The sequence below is a fragment of the Sphaerodactylus townsendi genome, linkage group LG04 (genome assembly GCF_021028975.2).
Source record: "Sphaerodactylus townsendi isolate TG3544 linkage group LG04, MPM_Stown_v2.3, whole genome shotgun sequence".
Taxonomy (NCBI): Eukaryota; Metazoa; Chordata; class Lepidosauria; order Squamata; family Sphaerodactylidae; genus Sphaerodactylus; species Sphaerodactylus townsendi.
Window position 1 is genome coordinate 91,664,238 of NC_059428.1, and position 26,826 is coordinate 91,691,063.

The 26,826-nt window shown below is 44.2% G+C and overlaps 1 protein-coding gene across 1 annotated transcript in view; it reads right to left on the bottom strand.

Annotated features, from left to right (window-relative positions):
* The window catches only part of CD99 (CD99 molecule (Xg blood group)), a 37,646-nt gene that overhangs the window by 5,727 nt on the left and 5,093 nt on the right, over positions 1-26,826 (bottom strand). Inside the window, exons 2-6 of the mRNA XM_048495543.1 lie at positions 7,039-7,089; positions 4,155-4,196; positions 3,083-3,142; positions 1,598-1,654; positions 19-42 (exon numbers count right to left, since the gene is read on the bottom strand). Of these exons, the coding sequence (XP_048351500.1) occupies positions 19-42; positions 1,598-1,654; positions 3,083-3,142; positions 4,155-4,196; positions 7,039-7,089 (234 nt within the window). The remainder of the gene's footprint in view (positions 1-18; positions 43-1,597; positions 1,655-3,082; positions 3,143-4,154; positions 4,197-7,038; positions 7,090-26,826) is intronic.

The following is a 26,826-nucleotide window of genomic DNA, read 5'->3' on the forward strand; positions in this document are numbered from 1 at the left end:
TGAACTAAGCTCACATACCTGGAGCAGACTCAGAAGCATCACCTACATTAAAGAACAAAACATTGCGCATAATTATGTTCAAAGTAGAATGTACAAAGATAAGTACAAACTAAGTACAAATATATGTAATTAGTTAATTAGTCAATTACATATAAGCATCAAGCCCATTATATCCTTCTCTTTTATACTTTTTAAAGATTGCACATAGAATAGCATTTTAAAAACTCTGCCCAATGCATGTACCTTGCCCAACCACCCCAAAGATAAAGTGTAAAAATCAAGCCATTTATCATGCACAAATCCGTTAGAAGTATTGGACAAAATGACAAGCAGTAAATGTCATCATGAGGATTTCCATGCACCATATGGACAGTCTTATTTCCTTCAAATATGAGCACCAGAATCATGCCAGTCTGGTCACTATTACCTCCTGTCAAGAGCAGAACTCTCTCGTTCAGAAACACAATGAACACAGATAAGCTAATAAACAGAATAAATATCAAACTTTTCAGACTTGGCCACAGTTAATGGAATTTTGCTGTGACAATAAGGAAGGAAGTACAAACAAAGTTCTAAGAGTGTGATGGCTCACAGAATCTGATACATTAACAACTGCTTTCCAAATCTGAACCAGTGGGTTCCACTGATATTGTATGGAGACTCTAGGGCTTTTCCAATATGTAAATCTTCTGAAGAACAAACAGACTGTACCTCAAAAGGCAAAACTGGTGACTATGTTGCTGTAGCCTGTTACTTGAAGCACTGCAGTTAATAATACATCCTCCAACTGTTGCTGTACTTGTTACTAAGGGAAAGTATTGTTACTACCTGGAGCCAGTGTAGTGTAGTGGTTATGAGTGGTGGACTCTAATCTGGAGAATCAGGTTTGATTCCCCATTCTTCTATGTAAATGTATGCAGCAAACTTTACGTAAGGGAAGGTAAGTGTATGCAGCAAACTTTAATCTGGTTTGTTCCCCCCACTCCTATAAATGAAGCTTGCTGGATGACCTTGGGCTACTCACACTTTCCTGTGAGTTCTCTCAGCCCCACTGACCTCACAACATGTCTACTGTGGGGAGAAGAAGGGAAGGTAAACTGTTTTGAGACTTGTTATGGTTGAGAAAGGAAGTATAAATCCAAACTCCTCTGCTGCTGCTGCTGAGACTACTTGGCTTCAGGACACATCCCCTACTGCTCACAGATTAAGATTCCAGTTTGCAATCCGATTCATTATACAAGCTGGGGCAGGGGGACTTGCTGGCAGCAGCTCAATTCCAGCTGGAGCAACTTCCTCTCACTGCTGGCAGTATAAAGCTTGGGTATGACCAGAGGTGCAGATCAGAGGGCAAGAACAAAAGTATATATCTAGATATCATCAAATAGGCCCAGTAGGAACTTGAGAGTTCTTGGCCCATGACTCACTTATGATTCCCTTGCGTAAATCAGTGACAGAATCCCAATCAAGCCAAGTTATTTGAGATATTTTATTTATTTGTGTGTGTGTGTGTTTTGTGAGTTGCTTTTTATCCCTTCAGGGAGAAAAATGGGATATATGTGATTTACTAGGAAGAAAGGAGAATTTGTCAAAAACTTACCTTGTGGCTTTTCAGGAGGCAACGGTCCATCAAATAAGTCAGAATCACTGAACCCCCCTATAAAAACAGTTTTTTGCAAAACAATTTAAAATCAACAACTTTTAATTGTTTTTATGTGTTTTAAATTTTTTACCACGAGTTCTTTGCATTTTTTCAAAAGGCTTTAAGACTACAACATCTATTAACAAATAAATTCTATTGAACTGGACTTGTTCCAAAAAAGTTTAACATTTCAGTTGTAGAATGTGTTGCATTAACATGCAAAGTGTTTATTATGGGTAAAAAAGCCGTTAAACCAGTGCAATTAATGGTATCTTGCCACCATGAGCAGATTTCTGGAGAAATGGGACATATGCCTTAATAAATGAGTAGAGCTATGCTTAGGGATAACATCTGTGAGTATTTCCTCCTTTGAAAGGGGTTAAAAGATGGTAAATAGTTGCAAGTTTCTTTGCCAAACAGTGATACTGCAGCCCTTCTGTTAGGCATAGTCAGTAGGAAAATGATACAGTTAAAACTGCTAAGTTTAAAGGCAAAGTACTGTATATACTCGAGTATAAGCCTTTTCAGCTGAAAAAGCCCCCCCCCAGCTTATACTTGATTATATACGGTAATTCCAAGATGGCGGCCGGAGCTGGGGCTGCTGTGGGCATCCAGTAAGCATGTTGCTGCTTTTCTTCTAACTCACCAGAGAGCCATAAAAACAAGCTGTAAGGACAGCCTCCATAGCATTCAACTGGTGTGTGTGTGTGTGTGTGTGTGTGTGTGTGTGTGTGTGTGTTAGTGTGGGTGTGTGTTAAAAGAAACTGAGGCATTTCTCTCCTAAGGGTTACTGGCATTCTAGATAAATATAATTATTCATAGAGTAGTTTACTGCTAAATACTGATGTTGCTGAAGACAAAGACTTTCTTTGGAGCAAAGTTTAGGCTGGCATGGCTATGAATCCCAGAATTATTCTACATTTGGAGGAAAACAGTGGTTCATTTGTGTTCCTAGAGTGCTGGAAAGCTGCTCATCCCTAATGCAAACTCTGTTAAGCAAATATCTCATCTTGCTCCCAAATCTTCTGTTTTCAACTGCTACTGAGTCAAGTTCAAAGGCTTATACTCGAGTCAATAAGTTTCCCAGTTTTTTGTGGTAAAATTAGGTGCCTCGGCTTATATTCGGGTCGCCTTATACTTGAGTATATACGGTAGAAGTATCAGCCAAGTGTACAGTCTTATTGTAACTTTTAAATGGTTATTCACTTTTCAGGAGATACTCTTTCTCCTGGGTAGGACTCCTAGTGATGTTTAAATACACACTAGGCTGATCCTTTAATCTATGCACCAACTTTAAAGGCTAAAATTTTAAGTCAGCCTCTCCCAGCATGCACATAACATTAACCTGCCTCCTCAGAAGCCAGACTCTGAGACTTAAAACTAATGAAAAGAAGATTTTTGTAAAAAGTGTGTTTAGATTAGGGGGAAGCTGTGAGCAGATACCTCCAGTATTGCCATGATCTCCAGGATGATCTGCAGGATGCTGAGGTTGTGTGGGTTCATCTATTGATAAATTAGGATGAAAACATTTATCAAATAAATGTATAAAATAAAAGAAACAAGGTCTACGTTTACTAGAAATGGACTCTCTACTTTGCCTGCCTTCTTTCTCAATTCTGGACAACACAGGTTGTTCTTGTTTATCAAATGTCATAACATCTTGTAGTTAACAACCAACATTTGCAATTGATAAAAAAGGGACCCAGATTCAGGACACAGACATAAATACACACAACCACTATGTGATTCAGTCAATTTCTTATTCAGCAGTGTTCATAAAAGTATGGCAGGGTGAAAGAGACATACACAATTAAACATGGCAATCATGAAAAGGGTTGTCTAAAGATGGTATTGCAAGGAATAGGCCTGAGAACTGGGGAGATGACCAAACAGCTTCAAAAGGAGCTGCAGGGTATGTTTCATAGGACTGTGTTGCATCCTGTTTCTGTTCATTTATTGCTGTGTTCCTATATGTATCAAATATTGCCATAAACTTTCATGGCTATTTGTATCCTTGGGTTTTCTACATTAGGGGCAAGATGTCACACAACATGGAAAAGGTTTCATTTGTTTAGTAATGTTTTGTTTGGCATATTTTTAATAAGGAATAATTTGGGGAAGGGGGAAGGTCTATATGCCTGCACCTATGAAATCAACTTCGTACCTCCAGGAATCTAAGAGAACCTGCACACAGGACCAGCTATGTGGGGAGGGCCTCAAGAGAAAGAGCAACTTCTGTGTCACTTTCAATACCCATGTTATCTACTAATAACTAAAACAAGCAGAAGGCGAAAAAACTATCACTGGCTAGGCCTGGAGAACAAGGGTTCTATGTGATTATCTCTTTCTTGAAAGCAGTAATAGAAAACAGAAATGGTGATTCTCATTCTGCTTTTATATATAATCTTTAATCAAACTGCATTTTTTGGGTACTGTTTTGTCAATCACGTTGCTAAAAGTTTAAATCCAAAGCTAGGCTCTTTCTAAAAAGGTTTTAGAGCCGTCTTATACTTACTTTCATCTCCAAGAGCGTCCGATAAGTCAAATCCAGTATCATCTAAGAGGGGGGGAAATAACATTTTTTAAAATGCAGAAATGATATGTAGAATGACTGAGCCCCACAAAAATCCCATGGAAAAATGGGAAAACAAAGACATCTGCAAACATAGCAGAGAATCTGCTAGCAAGGTTTTTTTCCCCCCAAATCTACTATTAAACAGGACCATGGTGTATGAACTCATATATTTACTAGTTTTTAAAAATATGTAATGGTAATATAATTCCCCAAGACACTCATCAGATTGACAATTTGAAAAAGGTGCCCTTGGGTTATTTTGAAAAACTCTATCTCATTTCAAACAGATGAGTCAAGGAGACTTGCTTGTACATAAGAGAATCTTGTGATCGATTGTACAGAATTATGAACAATTGATTCCAGTAGCATTTAAACCTACATAAAATACAGTTACTTGCAATTTTTATCTATCCCTATACAGTAAATAGCAATGTTAATAGAAATTGCACACTTAATGTTAAAATAGTTGGGCAGTCCCATTCATACTGGAGGTGACGGGGATGCAGCACCACCCTATCACTCCCATGGAGGCTTTCTGGTGGCATGAGAAGACTCGCAAAGCGAAAAACCTCCCCACAACCAAGAAGCCTCTATAAGTCTCAATGGACTTATGCCACTTTTATGGTGGCTTAAGTCTGAAGTAGGGCCTGATGGCATAATGCTGGCAAAGGCCAGGAGGGAGCCAACTAATGTTGGCTCCTCCACTGGCCATGTCCCCACCATGCCCTGGGACACTGGTGTGGTATTCAGAGCTGTGTTCCAGTGTTGGGGGAGGCAGCTGCTGCATGCCAGCGGAATCGCCCTTCCACCGGGGCAAGTGCTCCCAGGGAGGTGAATCTGCCGGCACAGCAGTGCACCACTCCCAAGAACAGATTCCCCCTCCTTTAGATGGAACTCTACATGTCAACATGCCCACACATCTGACAGTTCCACCCCCCCCCCCAAAAAAAAACTATGTGTTTCTCTATCCAGTGAAAAGATTAATATAATCTTTAAACTGGACATAAGGTCACACATTACCCTATTCCAGGGGTCTCTAAATTATGGCCCATGGGTCGCATGTGGCCCATCAAAAGATTTCATCCTGCCTGTGGCCACATCTGCTTGCTCTCCTCCTATGCCTCTTCTGTGATGATGAAGATAGATCGACTGGGTGGGTGCAGCCAGAAGAGAAGAAGCCCTGCCTCCCAGAAAGGGTTCACTTCCAGAGGGCCCCAGCCTCAGGCAAAGAGCCAAGGGAGGCTACTGTGGCTGCTTTATCTGCAATCTGACCACATGGAGAGAGGGGAATGAACCCACACCTTCAGTTGGAAGTGGGAGAGGGAGAGATTGAGGTGGTAGGATTCCTTTCTGCCATGGGCAACTCTTGGATGCTAATACCAATGCCATTTGAGGTCAAAGGGATACGAGTGGAATTGGTCGAAGGTTGGATAGGGCAGCTTTGCTCAGGAAGCAGAAGCAAGTAAGAAATGGGAAGGAAGCAAACAAAAAGAGGCACTGATGTAACTATCTTCCCTTGGCTCAACTGGCTGCTACCTCCAGCCAGAAATGAGTCCGCCATCCAGCATTAATTAATATAATATACAATGCAAAATCACCAAAGCTACATTTTAACTATTGCCAGGGATGTTTTCAGTACAGTTCTGCTTAGAAAAACTTTTGAATGAAATGCTGGGTAGATTCCAGATTCCTTAAGATTGTTTTTCAAGAACTGATTACCAAGGGGTTAAGTGTTAAACAGAGCCAAATGTTCTGTCTTTAAGGTACCACTGGACTTAAAAAACAACAACACAAGGTTCTAGGCCCTTGTGGCAGGTATGGGGTAGTCATCATATTCTTCAAACCCCAATGGCCTGAACAATGGATAACGCTTTTCAGTAGCTTGTGACTAAGGTGCCAATGCCTTGAATGGCTCCTTGCCTCACATATGACTGCTTGTATTTCAAAAATGATGGTCAGAGGGTTATGATAATTTAAAAATGCCTTCCGTTACCTGAATGTATTTTCACCATACTGAATTCAGTTAAGTATCTCTTGCAGGACTATTTGCTGGGTGATAAAGTACTGGCAATCCAGATGGAAGAGTCCAAATACAATTACAGCTGTGATAATCTTGGTCAAAATTAGGTTGTAGTAAAAAAGCCCTTAATAGAAAGGTTAATGTAACGTAACACTTGCCTCACAGGGCTTCAACTATCAAACATAAGATAACACGCAGAAAATACAAACTGTGTGCAACATACTGTGCTGAAAGTAAATAGCAACTTATAAAAGCCACACACAAGGTTAGGAGGAAAATAAAAACTCTAACAATATGTGTATACAATTTCTTAGCTGGGTAACAAGTTCCCTGCAATGCACTTATTACGATTAAGATAAAACTTCTTGCAATTTTTAAGTATAAATCACAATGTAGTTACAATTGGGATGATACCCCCAAGCGATTTAAAGGTACAAACCACAATGTAAATCCGATTTAGACCATAACACTGCATGGTAGCAAGTTTTTGCAAACAATAATGTGCAAGCATTAACATGTAGTCACTCCTACTGATGACCATGATTATCACTGTTGTAATCGTATGTGGATTATTTGCTGGAGCAATTACATTTTTTGTTTAATAACCAGGATTTCAAATATTTATTTATTTTCTAAAACTGATTTTTTTTCGGCCCTCAAATAGTTGTAAAAAATATGATGAGTCCTTGAACTGAAAAGTTTGGAGACCCTCATCCAATTCTAATCCCATATTTTTTATACAACTGTTCCTCAACGTACTAATCAGGAAGTCTGATTACTGTTCATAGGGTAGTTATTACTCACCAGGTGGCGGCTTTTGGGGTTTTGTAGCTGGGTTCTTCGTAGGTGTCGTTTCTGAATCAAATAAAACATTAAGTACTTAACATTTAAAACAGCCGGTTGCAATAGAGAGAGAAACTAGGATTGATTTTATGATATGCTCAGTTATCTGACTGTTTTATAGTATCACCATTAAACTGTTTTCCAGCTTAAAGCAAAGCACAAGTCATATACGGTCAAGATAACTGCATGCAAGTCTTGCAAGATATCAGATTTGAACGAATATAATTAGAACTAGGCACTGAAGTCATAAGAAAACAGATGCAGATCAAATAAGCTTATAGTCTAAAGTATCCAGCTGTGCTGATTTATCAGAGCTCCTTAATTCATAATTAGCAGCTTTGCCAATAAGCTAAGCAAGGAATAACTAACTAGCTTAGAATTCCCAACATTCCTACCTTATTGACACTCAGAAATCAATCAGCTCCCCAACACCCCACTAGCCAAGGATTGAAGTATACAAATTTGTGAGCGATCTGAAATCACCTACTGCTGTAGTTTTGTTGAAGTGAAGGGCCTAATTGGGTTTGTTCACAAGGCCATCCTGGGTCCTGTCAAACTGACATGCCCTAGAGTTCCCAGTTGAAGCTTCATTTCCTTTTCAGACATACGGAGGTCAATTTGTGGGGAAAGGGGTTTAAAACATCCCCCTCTTCCCAAAGCACCATTTATCTGACCTGGAATGCCCCTGGGGAGCCACTGTTTGCCTTGTTGGGGAAACTCAGAAGCCCATGGGTATATCCAAGTTTCCCCCAAAGAGGAAACAACAACTCCAGTCAGGAAGACAGCATAGGATTGGGCATGGATGTTTTAAGCTCCCCCCCCCCTCACATAGTCCTAACCTGAATCAGCCCCCAAACGCCTGAGAACTTAAGCCCCAACAAGAGCATGACCCCTCTCAGCTTGAGAGGGCCTGGGTGGCCAGGAGCTATATTGCATAGTTAGGTGTTCAGCATAGTATCTGAAATGCCTGGAGAGATCACCCAAAAGCCCTATGGTAGCCACTCTGAGTTATCTAAAACGAAGGCAAAGGTGCTTAGGCTTACACAGGGAGTTTATTCTAACAAAGCAAAATCTTCAACTTCCTGTTTTTGGAACGAAGGACTCAATGTCATATCAGAAACAGATTTTGAAACCCCTGCAATTTTCAAAAGCAGCTGGCCAGATATACTGCTGTATCTGAAAAATACATGGTAGCCACTCTGAGTTATCTAAAACGAAGGCAAAGGTGCTTAGGCTTACACAGGGAGTTTATTCTAACAAAGCAAAATCTTCAACTTCCTGTTTTTGGAACGAAGGACTCAATGTCATATCAGAAACAGATTTTGAAACCCCTGCAATTTTCAAAAGCAGCTGGCCAGATATACTGCTGTATCTGAAAAATACATTATAAATTTCCTTGAATTCATATAATTAGTTCCATGGTCTTTGGGTTTTTGTATGTAATTCTAACCTGGCCCATCAGTCACAGACCACGCACATCCTGGCATTCATTTGCTGACACAATATCTCTTTTTGTCAAGATATTATATTATAGAGTTTCAAACACCACAGTGGTTTTTACCCACTCTACCCCACCCATCTCTAGTCATAATTCAGGACTTATTTATATCTATCTTGTTTCATATTATTGAGGTCTCAAATTATAGCAGTAGAATAATATAAAGATGCTCCACCTTGCTCATTGACTCTGAAACTACCGGTACATATCTATATTCCAGTCAATCTCACTTTTCCTGTCAGGTGTTTCAGCTTTACTGAGCAAATTAACTTTCTTCTTGGAACTGGATTATTTTCTGCTGGCTCTTCAACCTTGTCTTACACAGGCATTTTTAGAAATTTTACAAGTTTTAACCCTTAAGATACATCTTCTTGACAGACTCATGTAGAGAGAGCTGCAGCAGTCCAATCGAAAATGACTGTTGCAAGGATCCCTGGGGCCAGATCAGCAAGTGACAGGTAAGGCAGGAGCTGACACACATGGCAGAGATGGAAAAAACCTGTCTGGACCACACTGTTAACTTAGGTCTCCAAAGAAAGAGAGACATGCAGGATCATGCTCAAACTCTTTACAGAGGCAGATGAAAATGATCACACTAAGTCAAGGGCTGGAAGTTGGACCTCCTGAGCTGGACCCGCATTCCAACCTAACCACACATTGTTGGATATAACTTCAGATGATATACAGATTTAGATGTAATGCAGTTGAAAGTGACTTACAGAGTGTTCCATCCTACAATACAAATTCTAACCCCCTTTCCCCCAGGGTTGCAAACCAGTTTGGTCATGCTGGCAGGGGCTGATGGGAATTGTAGTCCATGAATATCTGGAGAGCCGCAGGTTGCAGGCCCCTGGGCTAGCAGCATCAAAATTTCAGGGTATCTTTAGGAGACTCTCCCCCAGGTTTGGTGAAGTTTGGTTCAGGGGGTCCAAAGTTATGGACCCTCAAAAGGGTAGACCCATCTACTATTAGCTCCCATTGGAAACAATGGGGGATGGGGCACCCCCTTTGGGGTCCATAACTTTGGACCCCCCCAAACCAAACTTCACCACTTAGGTGGTATCCTGATGATAAGTTTCGTGAAGTTTGATTCAGGGGGTCCAAAGATATGGATCCTCAAAAGGAAGCCCCTTCTACTGTTAGCTCCCATTGGAAACAATGGGGGACGGGCCCCTTCTTGGGGGGTCCATAACTTTGGGCCTTCTGAACCAAACTTCACCAAACTGGGCTGGTATCATCAGGAGTGTCGCCGGAAGATATCCTGAAATTCTGGTGCCGCTATCCTAAAAACTGTGCCCCCTGCCAGCCTACAAAGTAAAAACACTAAAAATATCAAATATATATATTTGCTGCGCCCCCCCCCCCCCATGCGTGCCCGGTGCAACGCACACACCCCTTCCCATGATAGCTACACCACTGGTTGGATGTTTAAACTTACTAAAGCTGTTACAGGAACAATGATTATGCTCACACTGAGCTCTGGAGATTTGTGGGGGAGGGTTGAATCAAGAAATTTCTGGACTTAAAACTGCAAAGAGCTGGGGAGAGATTGCAAAAAGACAGGAAGAAATTGCAACCCACACAGAGTGCTTGTGCTTACCACTGTAGGGATCATGAGAAGCCACAGCAGCAAAGGCTTGGAGACCTGGAGGTTGCAGTTTGCAGCTCAAATAAGCCCTGAACCATCAGGGAGGAAGTTTGCCAATTGAGATGAGTGATGGAGCTCAAGAACTGAGGAAAAAGGCTATCTATTCCTCCAGCAGGAAGATCACAAAGAAGGATCTGTCAGCAACTGCCAAGATGGAGGTTATATCCAAAGAGACTCATCACCGGGAGGCCTGAGCTACCAACTATGCTGTTTACTTCTGTATGAAGGGGCTCTTTGGCAGGAGCTAGTAGAACTGAGAACTAAAGTGGAAGGAATTAAATGAGGTCATTAGGGGTGCCTGTTGGGTCTGATATTAAACTGGAAGGACTGGAGGACTCTGAAGGCTCAAGGTCAGTTTTCTGGTGCAGCCCAGCCCATAGGTCCTAGCTGCATTTGGTCTTTGGGATGGGGACAGATGTGGCCTTAATGTCCATAGATAGAGTGTTGTGGTCAGATCACTTTGGTCTGAAGACCCAGGTGAATGCTGTTGTTCCCTCCTTGTGCCCCCCCCCCCCGATCTAGGCAATGGGCTTATTTATGCCTGCCCATGAAGACTTATGGATCCAATTGGCTTCGAGAATGCCCTGCAGGATCCAAAGCCTACTGACAGTTCCCTTGATGGACTGGTGGAGAACTGGAATATCCAGATCTCTGATACCATTAAGGGGACTGCTCCCTGACACCCTCTCTGCTCCTGTGCCAGTCTGGGCCCTATACTGAGGAGCTACAGCTGATGAAACGGGATCTAAGATGGCTAGAGAGAAGTTGGTGATGCAGTCGTGACAAAGCTGCCTTGGGATACACTGGAACACTTGATACTTTCCATCTGCAACCAGCCATAATGTAAAAAAAAAAGTATTAAAAATAGCAATGCTGCTGGAAGATTGTAACTACATGCACACTATCTCAGTGACCTTGGGCCAATTACATACTCCCAGCTAACCTATGTCACATGCTTGTAGTAAGGACAACTTTGAAGAGACGTGAATAATGTAAGCTGCACTGGATACCCAATGGGGAGAAAGGCAGGGTATAAATGAAGTAAGCAAATAAATATTTCCTTGTCTCTTGAACTGTAAGCATATGTGATGTAGCAAATATGTAAATATTTAGCTTATGGCAAAAAAAATCACCTGCAAGCAACAAAACAGGGAAACTTTTTATAAATTAGAAAAAATTAAATTAGAAAATATAAATTAGAAAATATAAATTAACTGTTATAATTCATACTGTTAGTGTGTCATAAATAATCTAAGTATATAAATAGATTAGCCAGGGGGGAGTACAACAGAAACCTTAAGGAAATACTATCAGGGAATATTTTGTAACCATGGCGGTTTTAGATCACAAAAATAGAACAGAAGAAAATGCTAATGCCTGCTTCTTTGTAATGCAGTTCTGGTCCATACTGGGCCCCTGTATGCTGGCAACTCCTCAAACAAAACCCCCAAGTATCTTGATGTACCATCTACTAACACAACCAGGCTTCATCAGGCATAGACACTATGGCACCCTCTAAGAGTTTTTTGGAAGGGGGGGAGGTTGGAATTTTGCCAGTAAGGTTTCTAATTGACTGCTGTAGATTTCATTTGATGTAGTTTTTTAAAAATATATATCTTGTTTTGGCAGCAGCTGCAACAACAGCACAAGAATTTGCATCATGTTACTAAAGTTAATTTGTGGCTAGCTCCACCTCCTGTTTTGTTGCTGCATCCATCATGCTGTATCAGAATTCCAGATATGCCCACGTTTTCAAAAAGGTTGGGGACTCCTGGCCTAGATCAACAGTGAAACCCACATGCTTGGGAGAAACAATAAGGGGAACACCCTCAACTTCCCAGCTTACCTTTTTAGGCCTCCCAGACATCAACTGTAGCTGAACACAGAGCCCAGTTGTAGGAAAGCCACTGAATCTGGGGAAAGCAAATGTGATGTTGGATACTTGATTCTCCTGATGTATTGTAGGCTTTGAAACTAATACACATTTGCTGTGTCATCTCCAGAAACTGCTTGATAGAGCGTCAGACATCAGCAAGTTTGAAAGTGGAGGGGCCAGAATATGACTCATGCAACAGCAACAGCCAGCCAACTCCAGAATTAGTCATCTCATAGTATGCAGGGATCTGTGGGCATCATTCTTTCCTGTGAGGCAAAAACTCTTGACAGGATGTTTATTTGCACTGCCAAGCAGCCCTTTATAATTAGCTCTGCAGCAACACACCACAAAGCTGGGCAGACTTAAAACTGTGCTGCAGTTTCTCACATTTAAGTATTACATACAACTCTTCATTGTAGGGAAGAGATGGATCCTGTCATTCAGAAGAAATCCTTCAAAGGGCATTCTAGAATGTGCAACATCAAAAATAGATTCTGCCAGAATAAACTTGTAGTGATGCACTGCTGACCCAGCAGCACCGTGGTAGAACGTTGGGACGCCAATGGACCTACGGCCTTGCTGGTCGCACCGCACCCCCACTCCTCATCCCCCTATGAGTCACGGGTCATGAACTGTCTGGCTCAGTCACCGGGCGCAGGGACAATGGTCTTGCCCCCAGGTGAGGATTAGGCTCAGACGCTTACGCTCCTCTCCGCACGTAGCCAGGTGAGATCATGCATCACATGATGATCTCCAGGTCTCCCGGTCTCCCGCTCATCTCCCTACCCACCTCCTCTACACGCCCACAATGAAACCCTAATAAAAGGTGCGCGGTGAGACCAGCACAGGGAGAGTTGTCAGGATCAATTTAAAACCGCCAGCTCCCTGTTGCGGACGCGCTCCGCCAGATGGAACCTCCGCCGCGTCTCGCCTATTCCTTAGCGACGACCCTGCGGGGTTGACTACAAGCTGGTGCCGAAACCCGGGAATCCTCGAACCTCCACCCTGCTCACCGTCGCCTGGGAAGGGCCACGATACCTAAGTCCGCTGGATCGGCGCATCCAGGGACCACCGCTTTGCATCGCTTCGTCCTCTGGATCGGCGCATCCAGAGACATCGCCAGCGTCCTAGGACACTCTCTCGTCCGCACGGAACACCGTGAGTATGGGAGCTTGCAAAAGCAGGGCTTATGACAAGCACGTTGACGAACTGAAAGCGCTAATTCCAAATGCAGGGTCCCCGTGAAGAGAAGGGAGCTGCGCTAAATTGGTTGAGGAGATTGAAGCTCAGTGTCCATGGTACCCAGAGGGGGGACATTGAATCTTAAGGACTGGGAAAACATCGGGCCTCTGCTTCGCGACAGAGCTCAGGCACGATGTCGCTAAGCTACTGACGCGTGGAGACAATGTTTTGTCGCCATCAGCCTGCAGACCTATGGCTCCTTTGCTGTAGGTCACCTCCTTCGATCTTTCACCTTCAATTTCAACCCCGAATTTTCTCTATCCACTAAATTGGACGCTCGTCCTCCTTCTGCCCCTCGCCTTCCTTCACCCAATTCAAACTCTCCCACAGGCTCAGCCGCCTCTCCCCTTCTGCTCCGCTTCTTCTTTCTCGAGCCACTGCACCTCCGCTAGCGCCATCGTAATGGCGCTGGTTTTGTTCCTCGCGAGAACGATAGCCACGCATCTGCAGAAGAAAGAAACCCTGACGGAAGACGATGCCGAGATTCTTGCATTGTGCCCCGGCCCACTTCACAGATACTGAGGGGGGAGGGTGGCGTCATTCGGGCGGGTTGTCGAAAGCACCGCCTTTTAAGCTATAACATCCTCACTGAGCTCCGCAGCGATGCGGGACGTAGGAGTCACCAGCCCCTATGTGAGAGGCATGCTAGAGGCGGTCGCGAGGAATCACTTAATGGTTCCGGACGACTGGAAGACCACCTTCCGCGATGCTCCTGAGCCCTGCACAATTTGTGATCTGGGAGAGCTTAGTTCCGCGCAATGCTTTAGCAGGGCAGCCGCCTCCGGGCGGGCGCTCTACACAGCCGGGCCAGCTTTACGGCTTTGATGCCTTCAGTAACCCCAACAATCAGATCGTCTCCTGCCGTGGCCACCCTTACGGTCGCCTCTGAATGCCTACAAAGGCGTTTTTGAAAGTCCCCAATGCCGGGCAGCCAACCCAAAGTTTTCTAGCACCCGCAGAAGCCTCTAAGAGCCCTATGCTGAGTTTGTGAACAGGCTCCAGGAGGCCCCTCAAGAGGCAGGTTGACAACGAGGAGGCCCAGGGCTAACTCCTTAAGCTTTGCCAAGGAGAACGCCTCCGCTGAGTGCCGCATAAGCGATCACAGGCCTAGGGAAGGAACCCCGAAGCTGGCCGACATGCTCAAAGCTTGCCAGGGATATCGGTCTTCACCATCAAGCCAGCCTTCTAGTCGCCGCCCTCTCCGCTGCCATGAGGCAGCCCCCGACGCAGTGTTTCACCATGCAAGCCAGGACATTTCCGAGGAATTGTAGGCTGCCCGCCGGGGGGCCTACAACCCTGACGGAGGAGGGTCTCTCTCAGAGGGCTAAGACCCCCAGGAGCCCAGGGCCGGGCGCCTCCCAATGCCCGCTGGGAGGCTCAAGGCCGGCATCTCCCCAGCCCGAACCAAGATCCGCGACCTCAAACCTCTTCCCCGGAGCTCCCCATGAGATCTTGGCTGCTCCAGCTCAGTATAGTGATCCCATCCCCACGGAGACCATTAGGCTGGTCTTGCCAAAGCTTCCGCCCGCTGAACAGGGGTTGTTCATCATCCCAGGGGTCATCGACCCCATACACCATCAGGGAGCCATCCACATCCAAGTATGGACAAACATCCTGCAGAAACTGCCAAGTTCACCTAGACACCCTGCCTCTATGCTCTCACTTGAGTCTAATCTAAGTTCAGCTAATCTAAATCTGCTGCTCAGCTCCCCTCTACGCCTATATTCTCCTGCTCTGCTAGCCCCTTCTACTTCCAAAGTCACCATGCCTCCTCGGCCAGTGCCCCCAGAATGGCACGATTTCAAAATCTCTGCAGAGTCCACAGTCACTGAATTGCAGCAGAAAGGAATGCTGACGGAAGAGGACTGCCGCTTTGAGCTCCTCCTCAGAATGCCCCATAGCCAATCTACAGGACAATGAGGCATGGAAAGGGGAAGATGCTCGCACAATGGCCTTTAAGCCAAAAGTCCTTCTCGTGGAAGTAGAAGCCCCCTTGGCCCTCTCCAGCTGTAAGGTTCAAACCAGATCTCATAGCCTCTGAGCCGGTGCAAAGCCCTAAGCTCAAAGCTCCCAGTGGCAGCAAAATCGCCAGCACCTCAGAGAGCAAAATCTCAAATCAGAGTTGCAACTCTCCTCAAGCATTTTATATGTGCTCTGTATGCCTATGTATGTTCTGTATGTCTTGCCCCTTTCAAGAGACTCCCTAAAGTTTTCCCCTCATAGGGATTTTTCCATTGCTTCTAAGCTATGCTCTTGTGCTTCCATTAAAGTTTTTCTCCTTCTGGATTATGTGTGCCAATGCTCTTGAAAGGCTTCGCCCATTACAGCATATCTCTAAACGGGACACAGCTCGTATGTTCCCCAGGATACCCGATGGGACCTGCTTCAAGCCGCCTCCATCTTAGTTTAAACCTTCAAAACTTTTCTTCAAACCTCTCCTTGAGAACCTTTTCCTTCGTCCATCTGAGCCTACACTGCCACATTGGCGCATGGCTAAGTTTACATATGAAGCCAAAATCATTTTCATGTTCCCCACATTCTCTGCTGAGGGCTCCCTGGCTAGTCACAGTGCCAAGGGGGGGTCTCAGCCACACCCTATCTTACACAGCCTCCGCCAGAAGGTAGGGAAGGAGCTCAAACCGGGCCAAAGTCTCCCTTTTTGCACGGGAGGGGAAGGTAGAGCTGACTTCCAAACCCCTGCCTTCCTTTCTGCACACCCTCCCTCTTTCTAATGGGCTGACGCACCCCACCTCTAGATCTAGGATCTGATAAAGCGTTTTTTGCAAACCCTCTCAATTTGCTCCTGTGATCAAACCTCAAGCCCAGGAACTGTTTTCTTTGCATCTTCTCTATATCTTTCCTATAGACGCTTATATTAATGATATATGACTATAATTGTGAATTGTTCAAGTTGCTTTTGCAAAAACCCACACCTTAGACGGTGATTGGGATTGTTTCACAAACAAACATCCGACCTGGATATGACCTCTCCCTTCCTAAGCCTTCGGACAATTCCCTGCCTTGTATCTCTTAACGCCTTTGAATGTTGCAAGTGATCGTCGGAATGGGCCAACTGCTCTTAACGTAAAAGCTTTTGGCCAAACAACGAAAAGGGGAGTAGTTCCCCTATTGACCCAATCAAGGTCTCATCCAGCAGACCATATCCAAAGTACTCTTCTCTATTCTCTATCAAAAATTGCCCGCCCCCCCCCCCACTCAGGCTCGGGCTTTCCATTGTCATCTATAAGAGCGAATTAATCCTCAGCCAGCACGCGAAACCCTGGGGAAAGCGCCGCTTGTTTTCTCTTCTATACAGGAGTCCAGCTCGCCATGCCAGGCCAGCCCCATCCCGGAGATGGAGCGGGGCCTCCCTGGAAGGATCCGGCCTCGGCCAGCCTCTGTTGAGAGAGCCCGATCACCCTCCAGCCTGGGCCAAGATGGGAGGGACCTCTCTGGAACCAGTACACCCATTCTTCCACGGAGATCGCAACCCAGGCTGCCATTCGGGCCAGCTATGGCTCAAAGGTTGACGCTTGTGTGTCGCTGCTCCTCTACAGCCGCCATTCTCCCTTCTGGCTGAAACTTGGAATTGCAGCCAGGAACATTCCTGATAGATTAACCTTGGAACTCTCCGCTGTTTTCAGCCGCTTGAATAATTGTTGGAACACGCTCTTCTCTCACAGCCTTGCTCGTGAGAATCACTGAACCTGCAATGCTAAAGACTATCAGTAGCTCTCCCCACGCCTTTGAGAAATCCATGGACTCTAACGTCATCGCTTCATAGCTTGGTAGTCAAACAGCAAGAGCCATGCATTGACACTATGCAACCACGGCTAAGCCTCCTTCCTTCCATCATCCAGCCTATGTATCGCTTTTAGCCATGTTTTGCTGTTTAAATTTATTGCATGCCCTAGTTTTTGAAGTTATGTTATTTTGTTATTGCTGCATTTCCGCCTGTCTGTCTGCCGGACTCTCTGCTACCCTTGTACCCACCCCAGGAGCCCGCCGCCACGTCACCGCTTCTGCCTCGGATCCCTCCTGTTGAAACGACGCTGTCGCCTCTCTCTCCAGCGGAGCCTGTCCCTCGCTAACTTCCTTGTAGGGAGCCCCGGACTTGTTTCCTGTAACACCAAGACTATACGCTTCGGCCTGTGCCCTTGCTAAGCCCATCAATTCTACCTCCATTGCTCTGGGCGCTCTGGCCTCCAAGCAGCAGGAACTTCATCAGCGAGCGACCCTAGACAATCAGGTCAGCTATTGGATTACTTATTGTTATTACATCACCAAGGTTGTGAGAATGTACATAATATGTGTTGTTTTAATCTTTCTGATAATTCCCAATTGATTCATATGAAAGTACGTGAGCTGCAAGAAGTTGTATCTAATCTGAAGTATGATGTTTTGCCCCATTGGTGGTCAGCCCTCTGGAGCTGGCTGCCGGAGGATGGTTGAGTGTTATTGTACAGCTCTGCATTGGTTTAATTGTGTGCCTCGTTATGGATCTTGTTTCGTTCAATGTGTGTCTAATATTGCCTGTAACGTGCAAGAAGCCCCTCGAATTTCCCTTTACCCCGCAGCCAAGTTCTAATGTTACATTGGGCAGCTTGGTCAGCTTGACCAGATGGCGAGGAGACAAAGCCGCCCCTTTAAATCGCCCTTTAGCATTTAGGTCCCCCCTTTTCTAAAATGTGCGCGAGGAGATGTAGTGATGCACTGCTGACCCAGCAGCACCGTGGTAGAACGCTGGGACGCCAATGGACCTCTGGCCTTGCTGGTCGCGACCGCACTCTACCCTCATCCCCTATGAGTCACGGGTCATGAACTGTCTGGCTCAGTCACCGGGCGCAGGGACAATGGTCTTGCCCCCCAGGTGAGGATTAGGCTCAGACGCCACGCCTTCTCCTCAACACGTAGCCAGGTGAGATCATGCATCACATGATGATCTCCAGGTCTCCCGGTCTCCCGCTCATCTCCCTACCCACCTCCTCTACACGCCCACAATGAAACCCTAATAAAAGGTGCGAGAGACCAGCACAGGGAGAGTTGTCAGGATCACGAAAACCCGCGCTTCCTGTTGCTGACGCTCTCCGCCAGATGAAACCTCCTCCGCGTCTCGCCTATTCCTTAGCGACGACCCTGCGGGGTTGACTACATAAACTAGGGTGACCAAGCTCTAAATCTAAGAGACTGTGGTGAACACCAAATGGTGTGCCAGTCACTATTTTCTCCCCTGAACACCAGGCCTCAGCTACACAACAGGTTCCTCTTTCTCGCAAGTCACCATACTGGCAACTCCGTTTTCTTTCTTATTACAGAACTTATTTTGTGTACATCCCCCTAATGTGATCACAAGTTTTATTCTCAGACTTCTTTCTTACCCCAATTTTAAGCCATTTGTGCCATTTCCCATTTTGTCTAACTGCTTCATGAGAGATTTTCCAGATAGATAGTTTTTGTTACTACTATTACACCATCAAGTGCATACATAGGAAAGGAGAGAATCTTTGAGGTTTGTCTGTTTTATTCTCCTTCAAACACCCCATCCCCAAACCAAAACATTGTTACTCAATTTTTTTTAACTAAGGTGTTCTATCTTCTTCAGGTGTTTTTATTGTCATCTCCTAGATTGACGGCTGTTTTATAAATATCATTTTCGGCTGCTGAGAGTGTTTTAGACTGAGTGTTTTCATTTTTTGCCTAATTGTTAAATGGTTGGTTTTATGCTTTTATTGTATTGTTTTATTTTGTGAATCATCTCAAGAACATCTCAGGAAAGACAGAACATAAAAACTAAATCAATTTTGAACAGCAACAAAGTTACATGAAATCTAATCAAATGCATGGGACTATTTCATTAGATCACATATCTGGATTTATGAAGTGTGTTTAAACCAAGTCAACTTTTATTTGTTGATATTCTAATAATCTTTATGTAAACCAATGGTTTCAAGAATTTGTTATTCAGAACACAGAAATTATACTAAAGGAATATTATCATAACTATAACCGTGACTGCACCTTACATGAGTGAGCTCCTCTTTTCCCCTTCCCTAACATAACATGTTCCAATTCCATGAAATTCCTTTCCAAAAATAATTTTTGCCTTCTTAATCAATTATTTACATTTCACACACATTCTGATTTCAATTTTTAAAAACTGTTTTTGCTAGTCATGGGATAAGGCAACGTACTATGTGAGGCACTGAACCACTGGCAGTCAATATTGTGTTTGGTAATGGTTCAGAGTGTTGGATGCAGGCTCAAATCACCCATACTTAATGAAATTCACAGGTTGACTCTGAGCCAGTCACTGTCTTTGGTTGTAACTTAACCTTATATTGTAAAGACATTGCATGAATAAAATGGAATGGTGGACTAGGCAGCCTTGAATTCCTTGAAGAAAAGGTCCTTAAAAAGTATCTTGGTAATGGATTTACTAAAATAATTAACTGACCCCCATATTGTCCTTGATCAGTATCCTTTGGCTTTTGGGATTTCGTCATGTACATGTAAGTTGAATGTTATCTGCAGCATCACAATGAGGGTTAGAAAAGTAGCTTTTAAAAAGCTGAATTATGCAGTATTTAATTCTGTGGTGGTGGAAAGTGCCAGCAAGTTGCAGCCCATGTGGTGATTCAGTAGGATTTTCAAGGCAAGAGATGTTCAGAAGTGGTTTACCACTGCCTGACTCTGTGTAGTAAATCTGGATGTTTGGTGGTTTCCTATCCAAATACTAACCAGGGCCAACCCTACTTAATTTCTGATATCTGACAAGATTGGGCGAGCCTGGGCCATTCAGGTCAGGGCATTTCGTTCTTTACATGTTAGTACATTCAGTGTTTGGTCAGATTATGTGACAAGTTATATGCAATCAGAAAAAAGATTCCACTGCCATTTGGTTACCAGAAGATAAAAAGTAACATTGGGATCAACTAAAACAAAAAATCAGTGAAAAAGCTTTAGAGTTTTTAAGACTCTTCTTCAGGTTGGATATTAAACAGACACACACGCATGCCACAAAAGCAATGGCTGTTCTTTCTTTGAAAATGTAAATCCAAGCAGGAATTGAGAAATGCTTCACCATTAATACAGGCAAAAATATGTCTTGTAAAACAAAAAATAGAAGAAAAGATCTGATAATTAACACAGCCCAGCAGGGGCGAAGTGGGGGGGGGGAAATGGCGCACAGGGAAAAATGGCGACCCATGGTACCTATGGTGGTCCCCATGCCCCACTTACCTGACCCGGCGGCGGTCCTGGGCAGCCTGACGGGGCCTGGCAGGGCAGAGGAGTGCTCGGCTGTGGCCTCTGCCAGGCCTGGCGGGGCAGAGGGGTGCTCAATTGTGGCCTCCATCAGGCCTGGCGGGGCCGGGCAGAGGGGCGCCCTGTTGTGGCCCTGCTAGGCCACTCCTTCAGCCTCCACTGGCTGAAGGAGTGGCTGGCAGGGCTGGCCAATGGGGGAATGGTGTGGGGATGATTGTCTGCCCCCCATGTGACCGAATAGGGGCCTGCCTGGGGCATTAGTCCCCACCCCGCCTTGTGGTAGATATGCCACTGGAGGTCAGTCTCATACTGATCAAACAGGCTCATCTGCCAGAAGCCCTATCATGCCACACTCCTGACACCACCACTTTTAATCCACTGTGATACAAGTTATCAAAGCATACACTGATTAACATAAAAGAAAGCCAAATTCACATGACTCATAAGTTATTTTAAATTCCTTTCCTGGTGTTGGCATGTATGTGTGAAAAAACTAAAGGGTGCAATCAATAATTGGTAATTCAGGAAAATTGTGTTTGCTTGCATTTTTAGTTCCCTGCATTTTTATAATGCATGTGTGATTTCAGTCACAGAAATGGGAACTCTGGATCCTAAGCAAAGTTGCATATTTCACAGGATAAACAGGTTTCAGAAAGCTAGGTCTCCTCCCTTTGTTATAGATAATACAGGGATTTTTCTCCATATAGAGAGCAAGATTCATGTAGAGATTAACCACAGTGAATATCGGTATAGTGGCAGTTAGAGTGGAAGACTATGGTCTGAAAGACCCAGGCTTACATCCTGTCAAGCAAGTTTGCTGGATGACCTTTGGACAGTCACATACTTTCAACTTTCCTACCTCATAGGGTTGTTGTAATTATAAAATGACAGAAAGAAATACAGTGTAAGACTCTCTGGGTCCCAATTACAGAGAATGGTGAAGTATAAATAAACACACTCACTCTTGGGGACTATCCTCCTATACCAGCGGTCCCCAACTTGGGATACACGTACCCCCAGGGTGTTTGGGGATTAGGGTGTTTGGGGGTTCCTGAAAAAATTATATAAAGGGTTTGCTAATATGGGGGTACAATTTTAGGGAAATGCGTTGCCAAGGGATACATGAGTGAAAACGGTTGAGAATCACTGTCCTATACCATAAATAAACTAAAATATTTGGATATTCTCTCCAAGCTTTAAAAAGAACTATTTTGCAAAAATGCAGTTGTCATGCACAACACCATAACTGGATACTGGGTTCAAGTCCCCGCAGTTCTAAGAAGCCCTGTTAAACTGAAGGCCATATTGTAGTGGGTTTTTAAAAAATATATGATAAAAATTCATTAGGAAGTAGAAACACCAAGTAATTAGAATAAATGGACTAGCTGAAATGCTTCCTTTCTCCCCTGCAACATAATGAATGAATTACTGTGAAGTAGTACAGAGTTCTTTAAACTAAAGTTTGAGTGAAGGCACACAAATATACCTTTTTATCAACTCTGTAATTAGTTTTATCAAAAACATTTTTTATTAGTCTTTAATTTGCAATTTACTAACAACTCTCCATAATCGTTTTCCTACCATTATTATCCACTTCCTTTCACACCACTTGCAATTGCAAATGCACACCAAATGGCAAAATGATATGACTGTGTAACATACTGTTACAATAATACATGAAATACAATAATACGTGAAATACAATAATACTGTTGCAATAATACATAAAAGACAGAGGAAAGGAATTCACCTTCTGTTGTGAGCTCTTTCAGGGAAGAGTAGGCAGACAGGAAGAGTTGGCAGCCAGAAGTGTTTAACAATTCCCCTCTCTGCTAATTCTTCCCTGCAAACAGCCCTTATGTGATAGAAAGTGCTGTCAAATCACAGCTAACTTATGTCAACCCTGTAGGGTTTTCTCAGCAGCAGACTTTCAGAGGTGGTTTGCCATTGACAGCCTCTGAGTTGTCTGACAGAGTTCTGTTAGAAAACTGACTGGTCCAAGGTCACCCAGCACGCTTCGTGTGGAAGAGTAGGGAATCAGACCTGGTTCTCCAGATTAGACTCTGCCACACTTAACTACTACACACCAACACCATCCTGGCTCTCTAAAAATAACAGCCCTGATAGATTTTTTTTAAAAAAATCCCTTCCCAGCTAAATTTCGAAACAGGGAATAAATAGTTGTGAGAAGGACAAGGGCGTCTGCAGAAGTTAAAACAACTGAAGAATTACTACACTGCACTCGAACATAATTTTGCCATGCACATGCTCCCACTCACCCTTCCCGTGCATTATCTTGGCATTATTTTGCAAACACAAAATGTAGTTCTATCCTCATGAATAGGCTATTTCAAAGTTACAAAAGAAAAACACAAAGCTGACTTCATTTTTTAAGAAACACTCCCCAATTAAGAGTAATACCAGTTTCTTCAGATCACTTTATTTTGGAAAGTTCTGTTATACTAGAACTTAATTCTTCAACTCAAAATCAAACCTACCTCACAAGGTGTCTGTTGTGGGGAGAGGAATGGAAGAAGTTTGTAAGCTGCATTGAGACTCCATACAGGACAAAAAAAGTGGAGTATAAATCCAAACTCCTCCTCTTTTTGTCAGACTGGCATTCCTTGTGAGGAGACATAAGGCTGTTTAGGTCAACATGCAGGGGTGTAATGCTCATTGGGAAAAGTGGGCAGTTGCCCAGGGCGCCCCCTTCTGGTGGGCGCCAAAAATGCAGGGTTCGTTTGTGGGTCTTTTTTGGTATTTTAGTGGGTTTTCCATTTTTGGCCTGCAGAGGGCGCAATTTTTAGGCTAGCAACACCAAAATTTCAGGGTTGTTTTGGGAGACTCTCCTGATGCTATCGCCCAGGTTTTGTGCAGTTTGGTCCAGGGGGTCCAAAGCTATGGACTCCCAAAGGGGGTGCCCCATCACCCATTATTTCCAATGGGAGCTAATAGAAGATGGGGCTACACCTTTGAGGGTCCATAACTTTGGACCCCCTGAACCAAACTTCACCAAACCTGGGTGGTATCATCAGGAGAGTCTCCTAAAGATACCCTGAAAGTTTGGTGCTGCTAGCTTAACAATTGTACCCCTGACAGCAGGCACCCCCAAAATTTCCCCAGATTTTCCTTTTAAATCCCCCCCTTTGGCATGGATTTAAAGGGAGAATCTGAGGTCCCCAGTTTAAACATTTAAAGTGATGCTGTTTCAGGGTGGGGAGAATCAACCCCAAAATAGCATCACTTTCAATGTTGTTTAAACTGGGAACCCCAGATTCTCCCTTTAAGGTGGATTTAAAAGGAGAATCTGGGCTTCCTAGTTTAAACACCAATGAAAATGATGCTGTTTGGGGGTGGATTCCAACATCACTTGTTTAAACTAGGGAGCCCAGATTCTCCCTTTAAATTCACCTTAAAGGGAGAATCTGGGGTTCCCAGTTTACATAACAGTGAAAGTGATGCTGTTTCCCCCAATTGGGGGACTGGATAAAACAAAATAAAATGTTTTAATAGCAGTAATAAAACATTTTGAAAATGTTTTTAAAAAAAATTATTTATGCTGTGTGGCATGGCCTATTGCTGTATTCAGATTTGTGAGTTGGGGCATGTTCTATAATGTGATGGTGACTTTGAAATGACCTGGTGTAAAAAATCATTGCTTGGTCATGGTGGGGGAGGGCGGCTGCCCATGGGGGGAGCGCCAAACTCTAGTTTGCCTAGATAGGCCACTGGGTGTAGCCACAAGGGGTCCGGGAGGGTGCGCGTTGCACCGGGCACGCGCCTGGGGGGCATCAAACTCAGGTTTTGCCCAGGGCTCCAGTTTGCCTAGTTACGCCACTGTCAACATGACCTTATGGGGAGGAATATCAGGGGCCTGTTCTAGCAGACTTAGAAAGAAAAAAGGATGGGAGGAAGATGTCCTGGGAGGAACAAGATGATTGCAATTCCCTCTCCTCTCCATGGTGAGGTCTAGATGAGCTCCTTCTGCTTCATAACAGACTTCTGGGTTTCATTCATGACCCCACCATGATGTTAGGGACAACACAGTCAGTATGGAAATATCTCACATCATTACTGGAATAGGAAGCAGTTGCATCGGAAGGGCTTCATTCTGAAAAATGGACAGTGATATTCTCTGAGCTCTAGTATGACCTGTGCAAAAACCAATACTCGTTTTCAGCTTGACTCTGTAGACCAAACCTACTGGTATGTTGACTTGATAGTTCATTACCATTTTCCATTGAAGGAGGGGTATTCCCTTATGGGGGGGATGAGTGTATTTGACTGAAACAGGTAGCTTATTTTCCATTCACACAATGCTATGCACAAAAAGAATAAAGCATGTTTTTGCAAAACATCTTTTTTGCAAAACGTTGCTGGCAAACGTTCAAGGATTTTTAAAGCACAGAGTCCATGACATCTGTCATGAAGTTTCCAACAGCTTGTCTTCTTACAAGGACAGTACTGGTCTTTTTACACAGTTCTTGTAATCAGGTACTGCATTAAAGACTCCGTTACCGCCTGATTAATTTACAGTGGCTTAAAGTTGTTGTTACAGATCTCTTAACTTCTGTTCCAACAGTTGCAGTTTCAGAATGTTCTGTCCAGAAGATATCATTTTGGACAGCAAGCCTCTGTGTACCATCTCCCTCCTGCACTTGGGGATGGGGCGGGGAGAGGTTTACTACCACTACTTATTGATTTAAGTGTACATGACATAGGCCACAAAGATATAACCTCATGCCATGTACCCTATCATTTGAATTATTCTTGGTGTTCTGACTTCGGACTGATTATGATTGGCTGCTCTATCTGTACCAGTGCTTGCGGACTAGGCAATTGATTTTTTTTCTTGGATGCATCCTTATGGAATTTATTTAAGTTATACCAGGTTTTAGGTGGCATAATGATGCTCCAAGCCCAGAGTTGGATGGCCCAGGCTAGTCCAATCATATCAGATCTCAGAAATTAAACAGGGTCGGCCCTGGTTAGTATTTGGATAGGAGATTACTAAGGATGAATGTATAGGCTTTTGGTTTACTGCTGTGAGGCAAGTTTTGTGGTGCACAAGGAAATTAATGAGATCATTGAAGCTGAAATTAATATATAAACTAAAGAGATTCATTTACTTAAAGATAGGTTGTAAAGGAATAAACAAGCACCACAAGTCTCCAGGTAGACAAGAAATCTAATGGAGGCACAAAATTTTAAACAGGTTATGATTCCAGGAAGTTGTTAAATTTTTCTGCAATGCTTTCAGGCACAAACATACTTCTATTGATTAGCCAATAGATAGCATCCTCCCTTGCACACAGGATTCCACCCACATTAACCTGCCCTTGCCCAGTCACACTAATTTGTACAAGGTCTGCTCATCATCAGAGACAGGCCTAACAATCAAGCACTCTCTTCTTTCCCAGAGAACCAACCCTGCTCTTTTTCCTGGGGCAGATCTGAGCTATCACTGCTCACTCTCTGCGGCAGAACTTCACTCCCTCTTCTCCTGTGTTCTCTCCAACATCTCATCCCTCTTCTTGAAGGTGACTGGACACTGGAGAGAACTCCCATAACCTCATCTAAATGGCTGATTTTCCTTCAGGAGCAGGACAGCTTCTTGTCAGTCATACCATGACAAGCCCTTGACATAACCCAGTTCTGTTCCAGCATATTCAATTTTACCAGCATAGTGCTGGCAGGACATAGGTCGGAATTATTAGTTTTCTGCAAGTAACACTGCTGATGTATTCAACAGTACAGGGACAGAGCAGCAAACTGCTCCACTCTATGCTACTTAAACCTATTTTACCTGTGTTGCATCGTCTGCATTGGCTCCCGGTTGAATTCTGAATAATTCTCAAGGTGTTGGTGCTAACCTTTAAGGCCTTACGCAGCCTGGGACCCTCGTACCTTTGGGACTGACTTACCCCACATGTCCCGGTTCAGCCTCTGCACTCAGCGGAGACCAACCTGCTGGTGATCCCTGGCCCCTCAATAATGCGGCTGGCCTCCACTTGGGCCAGGGTCTTTACAGCCCTGGCCCCTGCCTGGTGGAACTCTCTCCCTCCAGCTGTCCGGGCCCTGCGGGTGAGTTCTGCAGGGCCTGTAAGACTGAGTTGTTCCACCGGGCTTTTGGAGAGACCGGCCACTGATGCAGCACACACACCCCTTTTGGGGATCTCCCCTCTTTGATGGTCCTCATAACATCTGAGGGACCTACCACTC